The sequence below is a fragment of the Eucyclogobius newberryi genome, unplaced genomic scaffold, assembly GCF_026437365.1.
Source record: "Eucyclogobius newberryi isolate DKJ021-1_F unplaced genomic scaffold, fEucNew1.0.hap1 SCAF_6, whole genome shotgun sequence".
NCBI classification, from domain to species: domain Eukaryota; kingdom Metazoa; phylum Chordata; class Actinopteri; order Gobiiformes; family Gobiidae; genus Eucyclogobius; species Eucyclogobius newberryi.
The window spans coordinates 34,762,389-34,778,632 of record NW_027316278.1 but is presented as its reverse complement, the minus strand read 5'-3'; the positions used below and the strand labels follow the sequence as shown (position 1 = coordinate 34,778,632).

General features: G+C 41.8%; 1 protein-coding gene across 1 annotated transcript in view; it reads right to left on the bottom strand.

Moving 5' to 3' along the window:
- LOC140346742 (uncharacterized) overlaps positions 1–15,993 on the bottom strand; it is a 61,989-nt gene extending 45,996 nt beyond the window's left edge. Inside the window, exons 1-3 of the mRNA XM_072432925.1 lie at positions 15,765–15,993; positions 3,536–3,637; positions 2,872–3,071 (exon numbers count right to left, since the gene is read on the bottom strand). Of these exons, the coding sequence (XP_072289026.1) occupies positions 2,872–3,071; positions 3,536–3,637; positions 15,765–15,803 (341 nt within the window). The 5' untranslated portion in view covers positions 15,804–15,993. The remainder of the gene's footprint in view (positions 1–2,871; positions 3,072–3,535; positions 3,638–15,764) is intronic.
- Positions 15,994–16,244: the final 251 nt, after the last annotated feature.

Genomic DNA, 16,244 nt, shown 5'->3' with positions numbered 1-16,244 from the left:
TACGGTGGAAGCACCGAACGTCAAAGAAGGAGAGGAAGATGAAGAAGGGTCTCCCTGGAATAAAGCCGGTTGGTCTCTGAAACAACAACTATTCTAGTCACAAAGACATATCATGACCTCATGGGCTTTGTAACACCAAAGCAATGGAAGGAGTACTTTTACGGACTACGACAGTCTGAGGACTGGCGGTAATGCAACGCTCGGATGTCAACCGCCATAAAACAACAACAACAACAACAACAACAACAACTACGAAAAGTCTGAGGAATAAAGTCTGGCGGTAATGCAACAATTGGATGCCAACCGACATAAAACAACAACAACAACAACAACATTGCAAGGGGAAAGCCCAATCTCTCTCTGGACTGTAGGGGGTGGTATAGAGTCCAAGTGGGCCCTTCTGCATTGGGTACCCGACTTTTACTAATCAGGGAATTCTTGGTTTATTGTGTACTGTTTATTGCAGTGGTTCCCAACCTTTTTACCTTCCCGTGTCCCTCAAGTCCAAAACTGTGGCCTCGACAAATGCTTCACACAGGGGTGCCCCTTATGTTAGTGACTGTGGCTAAAAGTGTAGAAGGGCCAGTCTGTTCCACATGGAGGTCAGCATCAGTGCGAGAGATCCGCCAGCTACAGTCAGTGTGAGGACATTATTTAGCCTTGTGCCAAGTATATTGTATTTTCAAAATAATCAGCTGGCATTAAATGGTCTAGGAGAGAGCATCTCAAACGTTTTCAGGTATCCCTTAGGGGATAAAAAATGTATCCTCGAAAAATTATAAATTCCAATTTTTAAAAAATAATAATAATAATAATAACTTTTATTTATATAGCGCTTTTCAGTGACCCAAAGACGCTGAACATAATAAAAAAGGGGGGGGTATTTACAGACAGGGGGGACAACACGTACAGAACACATTAATATACAGATAAAATGAACAAGACAGAAGAAGTAGAGAGAAAAAGATGGGGATGTAACAGGGGGTAGAAGTGTAGGCAATGGGGTAGAGGAGGCTAGGGGTAGGGGAGGTCATAGGCTTGGGTGAAGAGGTATGTTTTTAGGCGGGATTTGAATGTTGTGAGTGAGGGAGAGTGGCGGACAGGTTGGGGGAGGGAGTTCCAGAGTCGGGGTGCTGTTCGGGAGAATGCTCTGTCGCCAAAACTTTTGAGTCGGGATGTTGGTGCAGTCAGGGTGAGAGAGGAGGAGGATCGGAGAGCTCGGGAGGGGCGGTGGGGGATGAGGAGGTCAAACAGGTAGGGGGGGGCAAGGTGGTGAAGAGCTTTGAAGGTGAGGAGGAGTATTTTAAAGTTTATGCGCTGCTTGATGGGGAGCCAGTGGAGAGAGCGGAGAACGGGAGTGATGTGATCACGGGACCGGGTGTGGGTGAGGAGGCGGGTGAGGAGGCGGGCAGCGGCGTTTTGGACCATTTGGAGTCTGTGGAGGGAATGGGAGGAGATGCCAGTGAGGAGGGAGTTGCAGTAGTCAAGGCGGGAGGAGATGAAGGCATGGATGAGGGATTCAGCAGCGGGGAGGGTGAGGCAGTGTCGGATTTAAAAGCAACTACAGTGGGTATGGAAAATATTCAGACCATGTGATATTTCAGTTTTTCTTTTTTAACAAATTTGCAAACATTTCTACATTTCATGTCAAGATCGGGTGTGTACATTAATGAAAAATAAAATAAACTTTTTGATTTTAGCAAATGGCTGCAATGAAACATTTAAAGGGGTTTGCATTCCGTACCCACTGTATTTAATCACATATTAGCCTGAAATAGCAGTAATAATTAAGAGTTTAAATGGGCTAAATTACATTTATTTTTATTGTGATTCACAGACTGCGACTGTCTTTTTTTGGTTTGTGCTTTAAAGATGAAGAAATGGCCCAACACAAAGTCTCACTGCTCTACAAATATACGAGCCTCTGAGTGCTCTCCTCTCACTCTGACTGTTCTCAGCTGCACAGACAGGGCAGGTCATTCACCTGTCTGCAGTGGGACAGGGCATGTCATTCACCTGTCTGCAGTGGGACAGGGCATGTCATTCACCTGTCTGCAGTGGGACAGGACATGTCATTCACCTGTCTGCAGTGGGACAGGGCAGGTCAGTCACCTGTCTGCAGTGGGACAGGGCAGGTCAGTCACCTGTCTGTCTGCAGTGGGACAGGGCAGGTCAGTCACCTGTCTGTCTGCAGTGGGACAGGGCAGGTCAGTCACCTGTCTGTCTGCAGGGGGACAGGGCAGGTCAGTCACCTGTCTGCAGTGGATCACTTTTACCACTGCGGGTCCATGATGTCACAGACAGACTACTTTCTGCACGGAGCTGACTCGTACTGCTGCGTTTATGTTTCAGATTTATGTTTCTGCTCAGGTCTAGGAAAATTAATAACCAGATTTTCTCTCCTATGTTTTATATTGCACAAATTCTTAAATATTCTTAATAAATCATTAGGCCTATATTGTGTTTCTATAGCCATAGTTTCTATGTTTTATCAATAATAATACATTAATAAATCCCTGTTAAACACTGATAATAACTACTTTGGGCTTTGCTGAATCTAAAAGCAGCTTTATCCCTGTTTTACATGATAAAAAATTATTACTAATACAATTATTTTTGAAACAAATAAACAGCATTTGTTGTGTTCATGTTCCCACACCAATGCTCAATCATTTCATTTTCACTGTTTAATTTGCAGACAAAGCTCCAAGAACTTCCTGCAATCTCTGGTGCCCCCTCTGGTTTAGTGATAAAACCTATGTTATCATAAAGTCATATTTGAGTTAGCCGTTTTACAAATGGAGCAGAGGTTGTAGTTCAGCAAATACAAAGTACTTCTTCAAATCTTAAGAGGGATTTGAGTGGATGTACCTGTCGAGCAGCCCCTCCCGGAGCAGGGTGAGGCCCAGTCCACCCTGGTCCTGCAGTGAGGCCAGGTCCAGCTGGTTCTTCCAGAGCAGAAGGTCCTGGCTCAGTCCCAGAGTGTCCAGGAAAGATAGTGTGTCGTGGGGCAGTGGAGCCTCTCCTCTGTAGAGCCACAGAACCGGAACAACCAGCCCTGACCGCTGCTTCTGAAACATCACAGCCTCTTTCTCAATTGTTTTACATTTTATAAAACAATACTTCATTACACAAGACATAGTACGCTTTTGCCTGCTATATAGTTATAATCTAGATAATTTTTTATATTTTGGGCATTTTAACTCTTATTTTATTTATTTACCGGTATATGCTTCTAAAGATTACTCAAACATGAATGAAACACATGAATTACAATTATAACATGGTTAAAAGCTCTGAAAATGTGGATTTAGCATAAGATGTCTCCTATAAGCAAATATAAAAACTAAATTACACAATTTTTAAAAATTTTAAAATGTGAAAAATGTGGGTTTTAATGCATTATCTTTGACTTCCAGGCCCCAAACAATTCCCATTACATCACATTAGCCTGCTGAAGAGTGCACTAAACCCTCTGCCACTCTTGTGTCGGTAGATTTGATTGTAGAACCGTTTGGTCTGAGTCGATGTGTACCTGGCTGAGGTGCAGCGCCAAAGCCAGCGTCGCGGCAACAGTGTCCACGTCAGGCTGAGGTCCTCCCAGGACAACGTGGAGCCGAGTCAGCCCCGGACCCTCCTGTAACACAGCGCACGTCAGCTCCAACGACAACCACTTACACAGGGTCAGCACTCATTTGTGTTACTGAAGTAAAAGTACAGATGCAGGAGCAAAGAATGACTCAAATTAAAGTAAACTCATTTCAAGGAAAGTACTTTTTACTTGTTAGTCCTGTAGAAATGCAGTAGAGAAAGTTGATAGGCCTGTCCCAATAATTATAATAATCTTTCAATAAATAATAGCTGGGGCCCAGTATTTATATATTTTAGATTTTTGTCATTAATTTGGGTGATACCAGAAGATTTGAGCTGTAGAGTGTTTAATTATTGGTTGGTTAATTATTGGTTCATCATTATTCATTCTGGTGTTTATTTGTTGCAGCTCATGTCTTTTAATGATATAAGATAAGATAAGATAATGTAAGTACAGTATATTTAAAAAGTGATGTGCTGGGATTATGCCAGGTTTTGTGTCTTGTGTCAGTGGCATTAAGTAGTTTCAATATTATCACAAATCACAATATTGTTTTGCAGCAATATAACGCACAGCACATACATTATCATGACTGAATGGTAGTTTTTACCATACTAATACTACAATATGAGTAACAATTAGCAAATTATCTAATAGCAACTGTTCGGACAAAATGTCGATGAGCTTTGCAATGAATGTTTTAATAGTTGTGTACAGTTCAAAGTGCACATCTTTGAGAGAAGACTGAAATCTGAACTAGTTCAAAAATCCCAACTTTAACCCCCAGCTTTACAGGATAAGGATATGTTGTTCCTCTGTGACTCGTCCACTTTTAAAGGAATTGTAATCTGTAATCTGTACAGGGGGAAATATTCATCCAAAATGTGTTCTACTTTGCAATACATTTTTGACTACAAAAACAACTGTTAGTTTAGTTAGCGCCAAAAGTTCCAAAAGCTTTATATGAACATTTCTACTTATTTCGGTGTAATCCCTCATTCGTCCAGGCGTGTTCCATAGTAGAAAAAGCTTCAGTTGTAGTCATCTGGACTCAGTTTGAGTCATTGTCAAGGGACATTGACAATGACTCTTGGATGAGAGTCGAAACGTCTATTTTTCAAACTGAGTCCAGATGACTACAACTGAAGCTTTTTCTACTATTTCTACTTATTCTTCTTTCTTGCATTTCTTACACATTACCTTCTGATATGATTTTGAAGTTTTGTAATTTTTACCAATATTTGAGCATAATATTGTGTTTCGTCTTTCCATTTACATCAGGTTAACCGTCCAAACAGTATCTCTTATTCACACTACACATTTACATGTTAGGTCAATATTTTGAATTCAAGTCATTTTAACCCTGTAGATTTCATCTTCCTACAAAACTACGAAAAACAAAACTACATTTGATGTACAAAGCAGCAAAGCCCATGTACACGGCAGCAATGAGTTCCATTAATCCTGTAACGCTGCACACGCACTCTCTCATTTAGCTTAAGTGGACATTAATGGCTGCTCTATTATTAGGAGTCAACATTTATCTGTGAGCGAAAGAGGCAGAAAATTACAATTCTGGAAACAACTTGGATAAATGTCATTTTCGAACGAGATGAAGCTGATGTTTATAGTCGGGGGTGAGGGGCTTCTGGTTTGGGCTATCGGAGGGGGCTTTCTGTGTGGAGTTTGTGTGTTCAAATCCTCCAGAGCTGCTCCTGAGACACTGGAGGGTCGGGCCAATGCAGAGGAGGATTTTCTCCAGGGGGACAATAATTTAAACCTTAAAGGGGCTGTACACAATTTTGATCAAATAAAAAGGTAAAAATGTTATGGTCAAATTGGGACTGCCGTGTGCTGTATGCATCTGATTGTAGACTCAATCACTCACTGTTTGATTCAAGTTGTCGTTAACTTAAGACTATTCTAAATCTTATGTGCTGTAGACTTTACAATGATACAAGCTAAAAGTCGTGAGCAGACAAAGCTAGCGGACATAGCATTAGCAGTTTTCGTACAGCTTAATTTCCCCCTGACCCAGTCATATCACACAGTGTGGCTGCACAATCTGCCACGACAACTAATTTCAACTACTTCAACTTACAACACCAAAAATGTCTGTCCAAAACCACAGATATCAGTCGGTATGATATCAGTCCGATATGATATCAGTCCGATATCAGTTCGATATGATATCAGTCCGATATGATATCAGTCCGATATCAGTCCGATATCAGTTCGATATGATATCAGTACGATATCAGTCCAATATGATATCAGTCCGATATCAGTTTGATATGATATCAGTCCGATATCAGTCCAATATCAGTCCGATATCAGTGCGATATGATATCAGTTCGATATGATATCAGTCCAATATCAGTCCAATATCAGTCCAATATCAGTCCGATATCAGTGCGATATGATATCAGTCCGATATCAGTCCAATATCAGTCCGATATCAGTGCGATATGATATCAGTTCGATATCAGTGCGATATGATATCAGTCCGATATCAGTGCGATATGATATCAGTCCGATATCAGTCCAATATCAGTCCGATATCAGTGCGATATGATATCAGTTCGATATCAGTTCGATATGATATCAGTCCAATATCAGTCCGATATCAGTGCGATATCAGTGCGATATGATATCAGTCCGATATCAGTGCGATATGATATCAGTCCGATATCAGTCCATTGTTGCGCCTCAGTCATGAGACAGGCTGCTATATTCTAACAGAACAGACTTTGATCCAGTCTTTATTCTGAGTCAAATGAAACAGTAAGTTACAGACTATTAAAAGCTCTAGAAAAGTTTAAGAAGAAACTTAACATTAAATATAAGCGCGAGGAGGAAGAGCAACACGAGGATGACACACGACTGGAGAGGTTCAGTGAGTCACTTTAGTCCGAGAAATAATCTAATTAAAAAAGGAAATTCACAGAATGGAAAAGTCTTAGGCCAATTTTACTCTAATAAATATATTATAGCCAATAGCTGACCTCTAAACAAAGTGCTACATATGCCATATCAAACCTTTTCTTTTTCCCCCAAAGAAGGGTATTATGTGTTCTAACTGGTTCTACACATTTAACAAAAGTTTGTGTCCTTATTTTAGAATAAAAATGAGTTAAGCTAGTAAAAAAAGTGTTTAAAATAAAATTCCATATCGGTGCACCTCTATATTGTCATTGTCGCAGATAGATGAAGAGGTCTGGGGTAGTTGTTTCTCTTTGTTTCTGCGCTGCCTTAACTTGAGTTTACAAGCAGAGATGTGTGTGCTCCTGGCCGAGAAGGAGGGTCTAAGGACAGAGGACTCTGGGACATCGTCCCTCGCCACCACAGACATTGTTGATTCATTTTTCACTGTCGCTCTCAGAGGCAACTGTTGTTGTGATTTTGGGCGTTACAAAAATAAATTGAATTGAATTGAATTGGTTCTGGAAATGGTTTAGTCTCAGATTAGTCTGTGAAAAAGCCCACAGATAAGCTCAGTTTCTGGTGGTTGAAAGCGAGCTCTCTGTTGCTCCCACATGAACAGGCCACAGCACCACTTCGTGCTCAGCTCTTTGTTGGACCCTCCACCTCCCGTACTGAGCACACTTCCCTCGCTGCTCCTTAAAAATGTGACCTATGAACTGAATCCTGAGTTTGAAACATAAATTGCAAATTGTAATTGCTGGAAAGAACATTTCCCAAACTGTTCAGCGCCCTCGGCTGAAGGCGTTTGTGAAGATTATCATTTCATGTTGGTGATGTAATTTTGTTGTTTAATATTATCGTTTCAAACCCCCTGAATGCAAATGTTTCTACAAGGCAGCAGGCAGATATTTAGCGATGTTCGGTCACCTAAGGGAGCCTTAAGTAGATCCAATGGTGCATGAGAAATGAGCCGGCTCCTGATGGTGCATGGGGCCAAACGGGGAAATGAAGAGAGGAGCAAAGAGCTGTAGTGAGGGGAAGGGAGAAGAGAGGGAAAAGAAAGGTTAAATACTGATGAGAAGGAGGGAGAGAGAAGAGGAAAGGAAAAGAAAGGTTAACTACTGAGAAGGAGAGAAGAGGAAAGATACGAGAGGAGAGGGTACAAGCAGAGAGGTGAAAAGAGGGAGAGACGAGCAAAAGAAAGGGTAAGAGGAGGAGGGAGAGCAAGAGAAAGAAAGCGCTGTACTGAGAAGCAGGTTAAAGGAAGGTTAAATAGAAGGAAGAGGGAGGAAGAAAGAAAGAAAGAACGATGAGCCATAAAGGCTTGAGAAAAGAGGGGAGGGAGAGAAAGAAAAGATGGCATGAGAGAGAAGGGTGACAAAAAGGAAGGGTTTTTGAGGAGGAGAGAGAGAGAGAGAGAGAGAGAAACTAGAAATGCACAAAAAGAGCGGAAGTGCAACTGAAAAGGAAAGAAAAGAAGAGCTGCTGGGATTGGAGACGAGAAAAGGGGTGATATGTCAATAACTCACAAGGAGAGAGAGAGATAGAGGAATGGGAGGAGGGGAGGAGGGGGAGGGAGGGAGGGGCGTGTGATGGAGAGACAGGGAGGAGGGCTGTAGCCACTTCTATCCGAGTGCAAATCAATACCAGATAGGCTTTGAAAGGAAGTGAAACATTAGTGGAGAAAGCAGAGTATGAGAGAGAGAGAGAGAGAGAGAGAGAGAGAGAGAGAGAGAGAGAGAGGCTGTGGATGATATTAACACATTGTGGGGGAATCTGTTCACACACTTCCACAAAATGAATATTTCGATGACGATATTCAGACGATATTTGAACAGAACAGGGACGTGCTAAACTGTGGCTGTAAATGTCGTAAAGTATCACACAAACGTGAATGAACCATCAAATTTCGGAAATTGTTTATTATTTTGATTTTGTAATACCATGTTTATTATAAAAAAGTATTTTCATAAGCAATTTAGAGTCTGTATATTCCATTACGATTATCAAAATACGATTATAATCAGGGTTTTTAATAATTGGTGATTAGTTGTTTAATCGTTGCAGCAAATACATTATGCTCTTGTTTGGAAGATTACACTAGATGTTTCTGTTCCTTTAAGCAGTAAATTGTCATTATAGATAATATCCTCAGTCCTATTATACTTTTGTGGATCTCCGGTTGTCACACTGCAGGACAAGAGTTCCCCTGGATCAGGTGCAGCTGCATGTGGTTATCATACAATGGACAGAAAGAGGTAAATGCATGATTCTGAAGTTGAGCTGTGACCAATGATCCCCTTGAACTTACAAAGAATCAAAGCAACAGCAGAGTGAAAACCTGGAGGGTCAGAGGGCAGGCCAGGCTGCTGTTTCCCTCACATTACTGCCGCTTACAGCTTACACAGATGGATTTACTGGTTGAGAAAGATTTCAAGAACAATTTCTCGGTGTTGATTCGAAAAAGAAAATGTCATGAGCTGTGAAAAAACCCATACTGGTGGTAGATCTGTCTTACTTCCAGATAAACTGCAGGAGCCAGATTGATGTGCGGCACTCTTCCGATCGATCCGTCAATGGCTTTGGTTGAAAGCGATTGGGAAAAGGCGGAGCTTTCAGGCGAATACTCTGATTGGTTCACAATAGTGGGACAAGCCGAAAAATCGAACATTTGCTAAATTAAATTCACAGAAAAGCACAAACATCGTTCCTCTCCACAAATGCAAATAGCGGGTAAATATAGTAAACATGTTTTTCAAGCATTTAATCACCTTATACCTCCAACAACATATTTGAAAACACAGTTGTATAATGTGGCATTGTGGGTTTGATTCCTCACCACGATAATTTGCCAAATGTCTCTACTCTCTCTCTCCACATTTCACGCTACAACTGTCCTGTCTGATAAAGCCTTGAAGCAAGAAAATCTTAAAAATCAAAATAAACAAAGCTCTTCTTTTCCAAAAACAAAATACCGTATTTTCCAGACTATAAGTCCCACTGTTTTTCATAGTTTTGGCCGGGGTGCGACTTATATTTATACTTATATACTACTTATACTCCGGAGCGACATAAATGTGATATTACTTGTTATTTTCACAATTGCAACCACTTCTCCATTGTGCATTTTTTGGTTGGTGCGACTTATACTCCGGTGCGACTTATTGTCCGGGGAATACGGTAATCAGTATTTCTGTTTCTAGGCCAAAGTCCGTCTTCCCTGTCATTAATGTTTAATGTTTAATGTTAATTAATTTTTGGGCTTCTTCTCTGGTTTCGACACAAACCACAACGGGACAATTCAGTGGCTCTAGCCCAAACGCAGACGCAGCTCAAATGGATTCTTGTCGGTTTAGACTCACAAATGTCGTGAGAAGCACACAGCTGCGCTCAAGTACGCTTGTGTCTCCTTCAGCCCGTGCCACCATGTTTTCTTATCTGTTCCATTTCAAGGAGGATTCATTGTTGATTGCATTTTTTTTCCCCCTTATTCACTTCCATTGTGCGAGCGTGTACCTAACAAACCCTTAAAAAAGTCACAATCACTTTTGCCCACTTGTGAAAAGCAGTTTCTCATCCGCTGTGTCTGCCTGTGACCATCCATCCTGCTCCGGACACCGCTCTGAGCTAATGGAACAGTGTGTTTAAGTGTGTGGAGACGGATAGGGACCGCACACTCAGCACATCCCCGAGTCAGAGGGCCAAACGGGAAGAGAGCCACTGAGCCAGGCCAATTACAGCTATGGATGTGCTGGACCAGAGCCACAGACAGAGGCAGAAGACACCGACAGAGGCTCTTCTACTTTGTTACATTTATGTGCTTTTTTATGATCTGGGCTGAATGGTCTTTGAAAAGCATAGATGTATGTTTTAGAATTAACATGAGCGAACACTGAAATGTGACATGGTCTAAAATGATTACTGTGCAACATTTCGTAATAAAAGCATTCAATTCCTGAAGAAATACCTCCTTTAAACAATAAACAATAAATGAAAGGCATTAGTGCTGCATGATATGTTGCAAAAGTATGAATATTGCAATATTGTTTAACGCAATAATCAATATTGCAACTAACTTAATATTGCAATAACACCAAGGTGAAAATGAATGTATAAAAAGGTGCTGTACTTGATCTCAAAAACATGAAAAACAGACCTTGCTGATTTGTAACTGTTTGTACTCAATTACCTATCTATTTCTGAGCGTCCTAATTATTCACCACAATGAGTTTTTAGGTGGGGCCAGAGCAGAGGTTACTATCACAAATAATGCTAACAACATTAGTATGCTGACTGCGACGCACACAGCGGTTTCATTTACAATATCTCTGTACTGGGGCAAAACAGCTTTTACTATGTTACATGAAAAAAATGGGTACAACCCCTTTAAAAAGGCAGAGTTCCCTTATTCAGTCCAAATTAGTGTTGATTTTGTTTTGGATTTGACTCGTATAATAAGGGTCTTTAAATGTCAAAATCGAATGACAAAGCTATTTTCTATGGTTTGATTCTCTGCCCCACAGCAGCAGGACGCAGAGCTCGTCCCGTCACTGTGACATGTGTTAGACTTTATCTGACGCCGCCGTGGCACTCGTCGACGTCCAGCTTATCACCAATTACCCTGCGCCACCCTGATCTGCGATGAGCGTCAGAGATGGACTCTGCCCCAGCTCCTATCTCGGCCGCAGCTCACAACGAGTACATTTCCCTGAAGAGCCCTCGGAAATGACATTTAAACAAGAGGCTGATTTCTGGATATATAGATGAGCTGTGGTCAGGATGTCCTTATTAGGCTAATGCAAACATTTTAAGCATTAAATAATCAATGGCCATAAAATATTTTAGTAGCCTTTAGCCACTTTAAGCATCAATAAGCTCTCCACCACCTAGCAAGGATTCAAAGCGACACACTGTTGCTCTGTGTCTCGTCCTGCTGGAATAAAGATCCACACAAGCCACAAACGCCACAGTGCGGCAAGTGGAAAGACACAAGGGCGCCAGGGAATCCGAAGGGATACCAGACATGTTTTTTCTTGTGTAAAATACAGATACACCTACAAGCACATCTACATCTTCAGATTCAGTTGGGATTTGAAGAATGTCAGGGACAATCAGACTATCAGCACAGGAGCTCCACAGGGCTGTGTACTTTCTCCCTGTACAAAAACTGCTGCACCCTAGGCCATGACTCTGTAAAAATGATCAAGTTTGCGGACGACACCACCCTCATCGGGCTCATCTCGGAGTCTGTCTACTGGAGGGAGGTTGACCAGCTGGTGTCCTGTTGCTGTGATAACAACCTGGGGCTGAACAACCAGAAGACAGTGGAGATGATTGTGGACTTCAGGAAAGTCACAGCCTCACCCCCTCGTCGTGACAGACTCCGTGGACTCCTTCCGCCTCCTCTGCACCACCATCACTCAAGACCTCAAGTGGGAGCCCACCATCAGCTCCCTCATTAAGAAGGCCCAGCAAAAGATGAGAAAGCCAAGCTGTCAGTGCAGATGATGGTGCAGTCATCATCGAGTCCATCCTCACCTCCTCCATCACCATGTGGTACGCTGGAGCCACAGCCAGGGACAAACAGAGACTACAGTGCATTGTGTGCTTTGCTGAGAAGGTGATTGGCTGCAGACTTCCATTTCTGCAGGACCAAATTAGTTCGGATCACAGCCAACCCTTCTCACCCTGGACATGGACTATTTAAGCCACTCCCCTCATGTCTGTAGGATAAATGTGATTCTGTGATTCTGACAGCATGTTCAAAACCATGAGAGCCTAGTTAAAATTGTGTTATTATTGTTTTGTAAAATGGTGATACATAATGTTTCCTCTTGAATAATATTGGTCAAACTAAACATTTAAAATCTTCAACTTTTAAAACTTTTTTTGGAAAGGACCCCCAGGCCCCATCTTGCCTAGTATACTGTTATACTGGATATAAGGACATGCATCTTGCCTAGTATACTGTTATACTGGATATAAGGACATGCATCTTGCCTAGTATACTGTTATACTGGATATAAGGACATGTATCTTGCCTAGTATACTATTATACTGATATAAGGACATGCATCTTGCCTAGTATACTGTTATACTGGATATAAGGACATGCATCTTGCCTAGTATACTATTATACTGATATAAGGACATGCATCTTGCCTAGTATACTGTTATACTGGATATAAGAACATGTATCTTGCCTTGTATACTATTATACTGGATATAAGGACATGCATCTTGCCTAGTATACTATTATACTGCATATAAGGACATGTATCTTGCCTAGTATACTGTTATACTGGATATAAGGACATGCATCTTGCCTAGTATACTGTTATACTGGATATAAGCACATGTATCTTGCCTAGTATACTGTTATACTGGATATAAGGACATGCATCTTGCCTAGTATACTGTTATACTGGATATAAGGACATGCATCTTGCCTAGTATACTATTATACTGGATATAAGGACATGTATCTTGCCTAGTATACTGTTATACTGGATATAAGGACATGTATCTTGCCTAGTATACTGTTATACTGGATATAAGGACATGCATCTTGCCTAGTATACTGTTATACTGGATATAAGGACATGCATCTTGCCTAGTATACTATTATACTGGATATAAGGACATGCATCTTGCCTAGTATACTATTATACTGCATATAAGGACATGTATCTTGCCTAGTATACTATTATACTGATATAAAGACATGCATCTTGCCTAGTATACTGTTATACTGGATATAAGGACATGCATCTTGCCTAGTATACTATTATACTGATATAAGGACATGCATCTTGCCTAGTATACTATTATACTGATATAAGGACATGCATCTTGCCTAGTATACTGTTATACTGGATATAAGGACATGCATCTTGCCTAGTATACTATTATACTGATATAAGGACATGCATCTTGCCTAGTATACTGTTATACTGCATATAAGGACATGTATCTTGCCTAGTATACTATTATACTGATATAAAGACATGCATCTTGCCTAGTATACTGTTATACTGGATATAAGGACATGCATGAACGCTACAGTTTAACTTTATGGCCTTACTGTAGGTGAGTAACAATAAATATATTGTACTTTTCCTGTGTTTGTTGCAGTAGCAGTGATGCTTTATGGTTAAGATTTGACAGAGAGCTCAGTGTTGCACTGACACCACACATAATGCTTTAGTCGACCAAATGTCTTTATTTGATGACTCATCATTAGGGGTGTTCCATATTGAAAAATCGATACATCGGGATACTAGAATTGGTGATACAGTATCAATATTGTTGGCTGCTGTACCAACATATTGCCATGAGTATTTTTGGGTATAATTTCCTGAATTATATTTTGACCAACAAGCTACACTTTTGTTGCTTGTTTACAGAAAGGAAATTTGTTTATGCAAACCATTTGACATTTTGACTGTTTGATGATTAAAATGGGTGTATTTCATTTTGAGTTGCAGGTCGTGGTTTAACAAAGAAAAACCTTTTAGGTCAAATGTATTGGGTTCTTTAAAAAATAGTGATATATCGTAGAATTTCATGAGCAATATATCGATTACTGCATGTACGTATAGCAAAATCTTGTATTATCTTAGTAGTATAGTATCGTATCGTGAGACCCTGTGATTCCCAGCCCTACTCATCTTTTTAATTGGGATTATAAGCATTTATGGACCACAGCAGAAAGAGGAGAAGCATGGAGTGAGTTATCTGGAGTTTTGGGGGTGACTGGACACTTCTATGCATAGTTGGTTTTGCATGAGATACTAAAACATTTGAGAGCTTTCCTCTTTTTAGTCAATTATTCGATGCACAGGGCATGTCTTTGGCTGATCCATGACAGACCAAGATTTAACTGCTTGTATTACAAAGCATAAATCTGTTAGTGTCGTCTGCAGGTGAACAGGACCATCACTTACTAGCATGTGCAAATCATTTTCAGAATCTGTTGAATCACAAAAACAACACTTGTCAGCCAATCACAGCTTTCTACCTTTGCCTATAAACCAATCACCTCCAGCTATTCATATAAAAGCACTTAATGTCTAAACTATAACACATTCCTTGACCGTAGCAGCACAACCATTAGCCTGCTAAGCCTCTGCTTCTCTTCTCCACCTTCGCTCCCTTCATCACGTCACTACCGTCTCTACTGTCTGGGTCATTTATCCATTTACAGGACACATATTATTAAAAAAAAAATCTCTCTTTTAACCATGTTTTAACATTGTTCCCTCATCAAAAACAAACCTAGAGTTGTATTTAGCTTAATTCATGCTTGTTTCATTCATCCTGAGCCTCACAAAACATTTTGAAGATTTATGACATTAAAGGGAGAGATCAGGAGGTCCTCTATTCCACTTTTAAGTCCATAAATTATCCCCAGACTCGTTCTGAGGATTCAAATCACGTTCAATACAACTGCGTGTTTACATTAGCAAGTCAACGTGAGCGAAGCTAGCTCTTGTTTATTTCTCCATGGTAATTCCCTCTGCTGCCAATAATAAATCCTGATGAGAGAATGCCTGGTTTTCAGTGTAGAGTCTACAATAAAACATAAGATAGCAAATATACAAGAGCATGATTAAGGGCCAATAGTGCAGAATATGAGTCATTTTCCAGCTCTGTGTAAGTCTCTCGTGGTGGATACAGTGATACAAATGAATGTTCCATGTCATCATACACTGAAACCTTGGTGTAAACCTTAGACGACACGTTATTGAGTCGAACAGGGTATGATTAGGCTCTATAGAGTCATCTTATCCTGAAGCATTATGTGTGTTTGTGTGGCCTGAACGTGTCTAATAATTCACACTAAATGCGTGTATTCAAAGCAGCAGCTGCACAGGTGGCAGCTCTCAACGCCACAACACACTGTCCAACAAGGCTCCACTCTGTAGCCACGGCGCTTCAGATACAGCCGTGGATAAAATGCAAATTGGGCATCTGCAGAGCCTCCGACTCGAGGGGGGCCGCCGGGGGCCAAACTTGTTGATGTCACACCTCTCGTGCTTGTGACAGACGCTTGTGTAAACACAGCGGAGCAGACGGAAGGGTTCGGGCCGAGAGCCGAGCAGCCTGCGGGGTTCCGTCGATCTACAGGTGCTTGGGGAACCGAGGACAGCGCCGAGGCTCCAGAGCAGCAGCAGCGGCAGCAGCAGCAGCAGCAGCTCGTGTCAGTCACGTTTCATTCATATGAGCCTGTGCAAACGTCACTCACCGTGAGCTGGCTCTGGACGCTCCGTAAAAACGCTTCCATGTCGGCCTGCGTCGCTATGATGCTGTCGCAGTTCTCTCCATACACAAGTTTGAGCAGCGTACGCCGCCTGCAGCCGCGGGCGTGTGCGTGCGTGAGCGTGCTTCTCTCTCTCTCCGCTGGTCTCCTGCTGCGCTCAGCTCACACTGCAGCAGTCGGAGCGGAGGCGCCGTGAGTGCGGCTGCTCTCTCCCTCCTCCTCTCTCCTCTCCCTCTCTCCCTCCTCCTCTCTCCTCTTCCTCTCCCCTCTTCCTCTCTCCTCTTCCTCTCTCCTCTTCCCTCTCTCGTGCTGCCGCTGGGCTTCACGGCCTGGACCCACAGCAGCGCCAGCGGTGGGTGTGGCAGGAAGGACAGGACATGAGCGAGGCGCGCACTCCCTGCGGTAGAGATCAGAGAGCCCTACTCCCGCCACAGCACTTCACTTCCTGCCCGCGGTCCAATCACA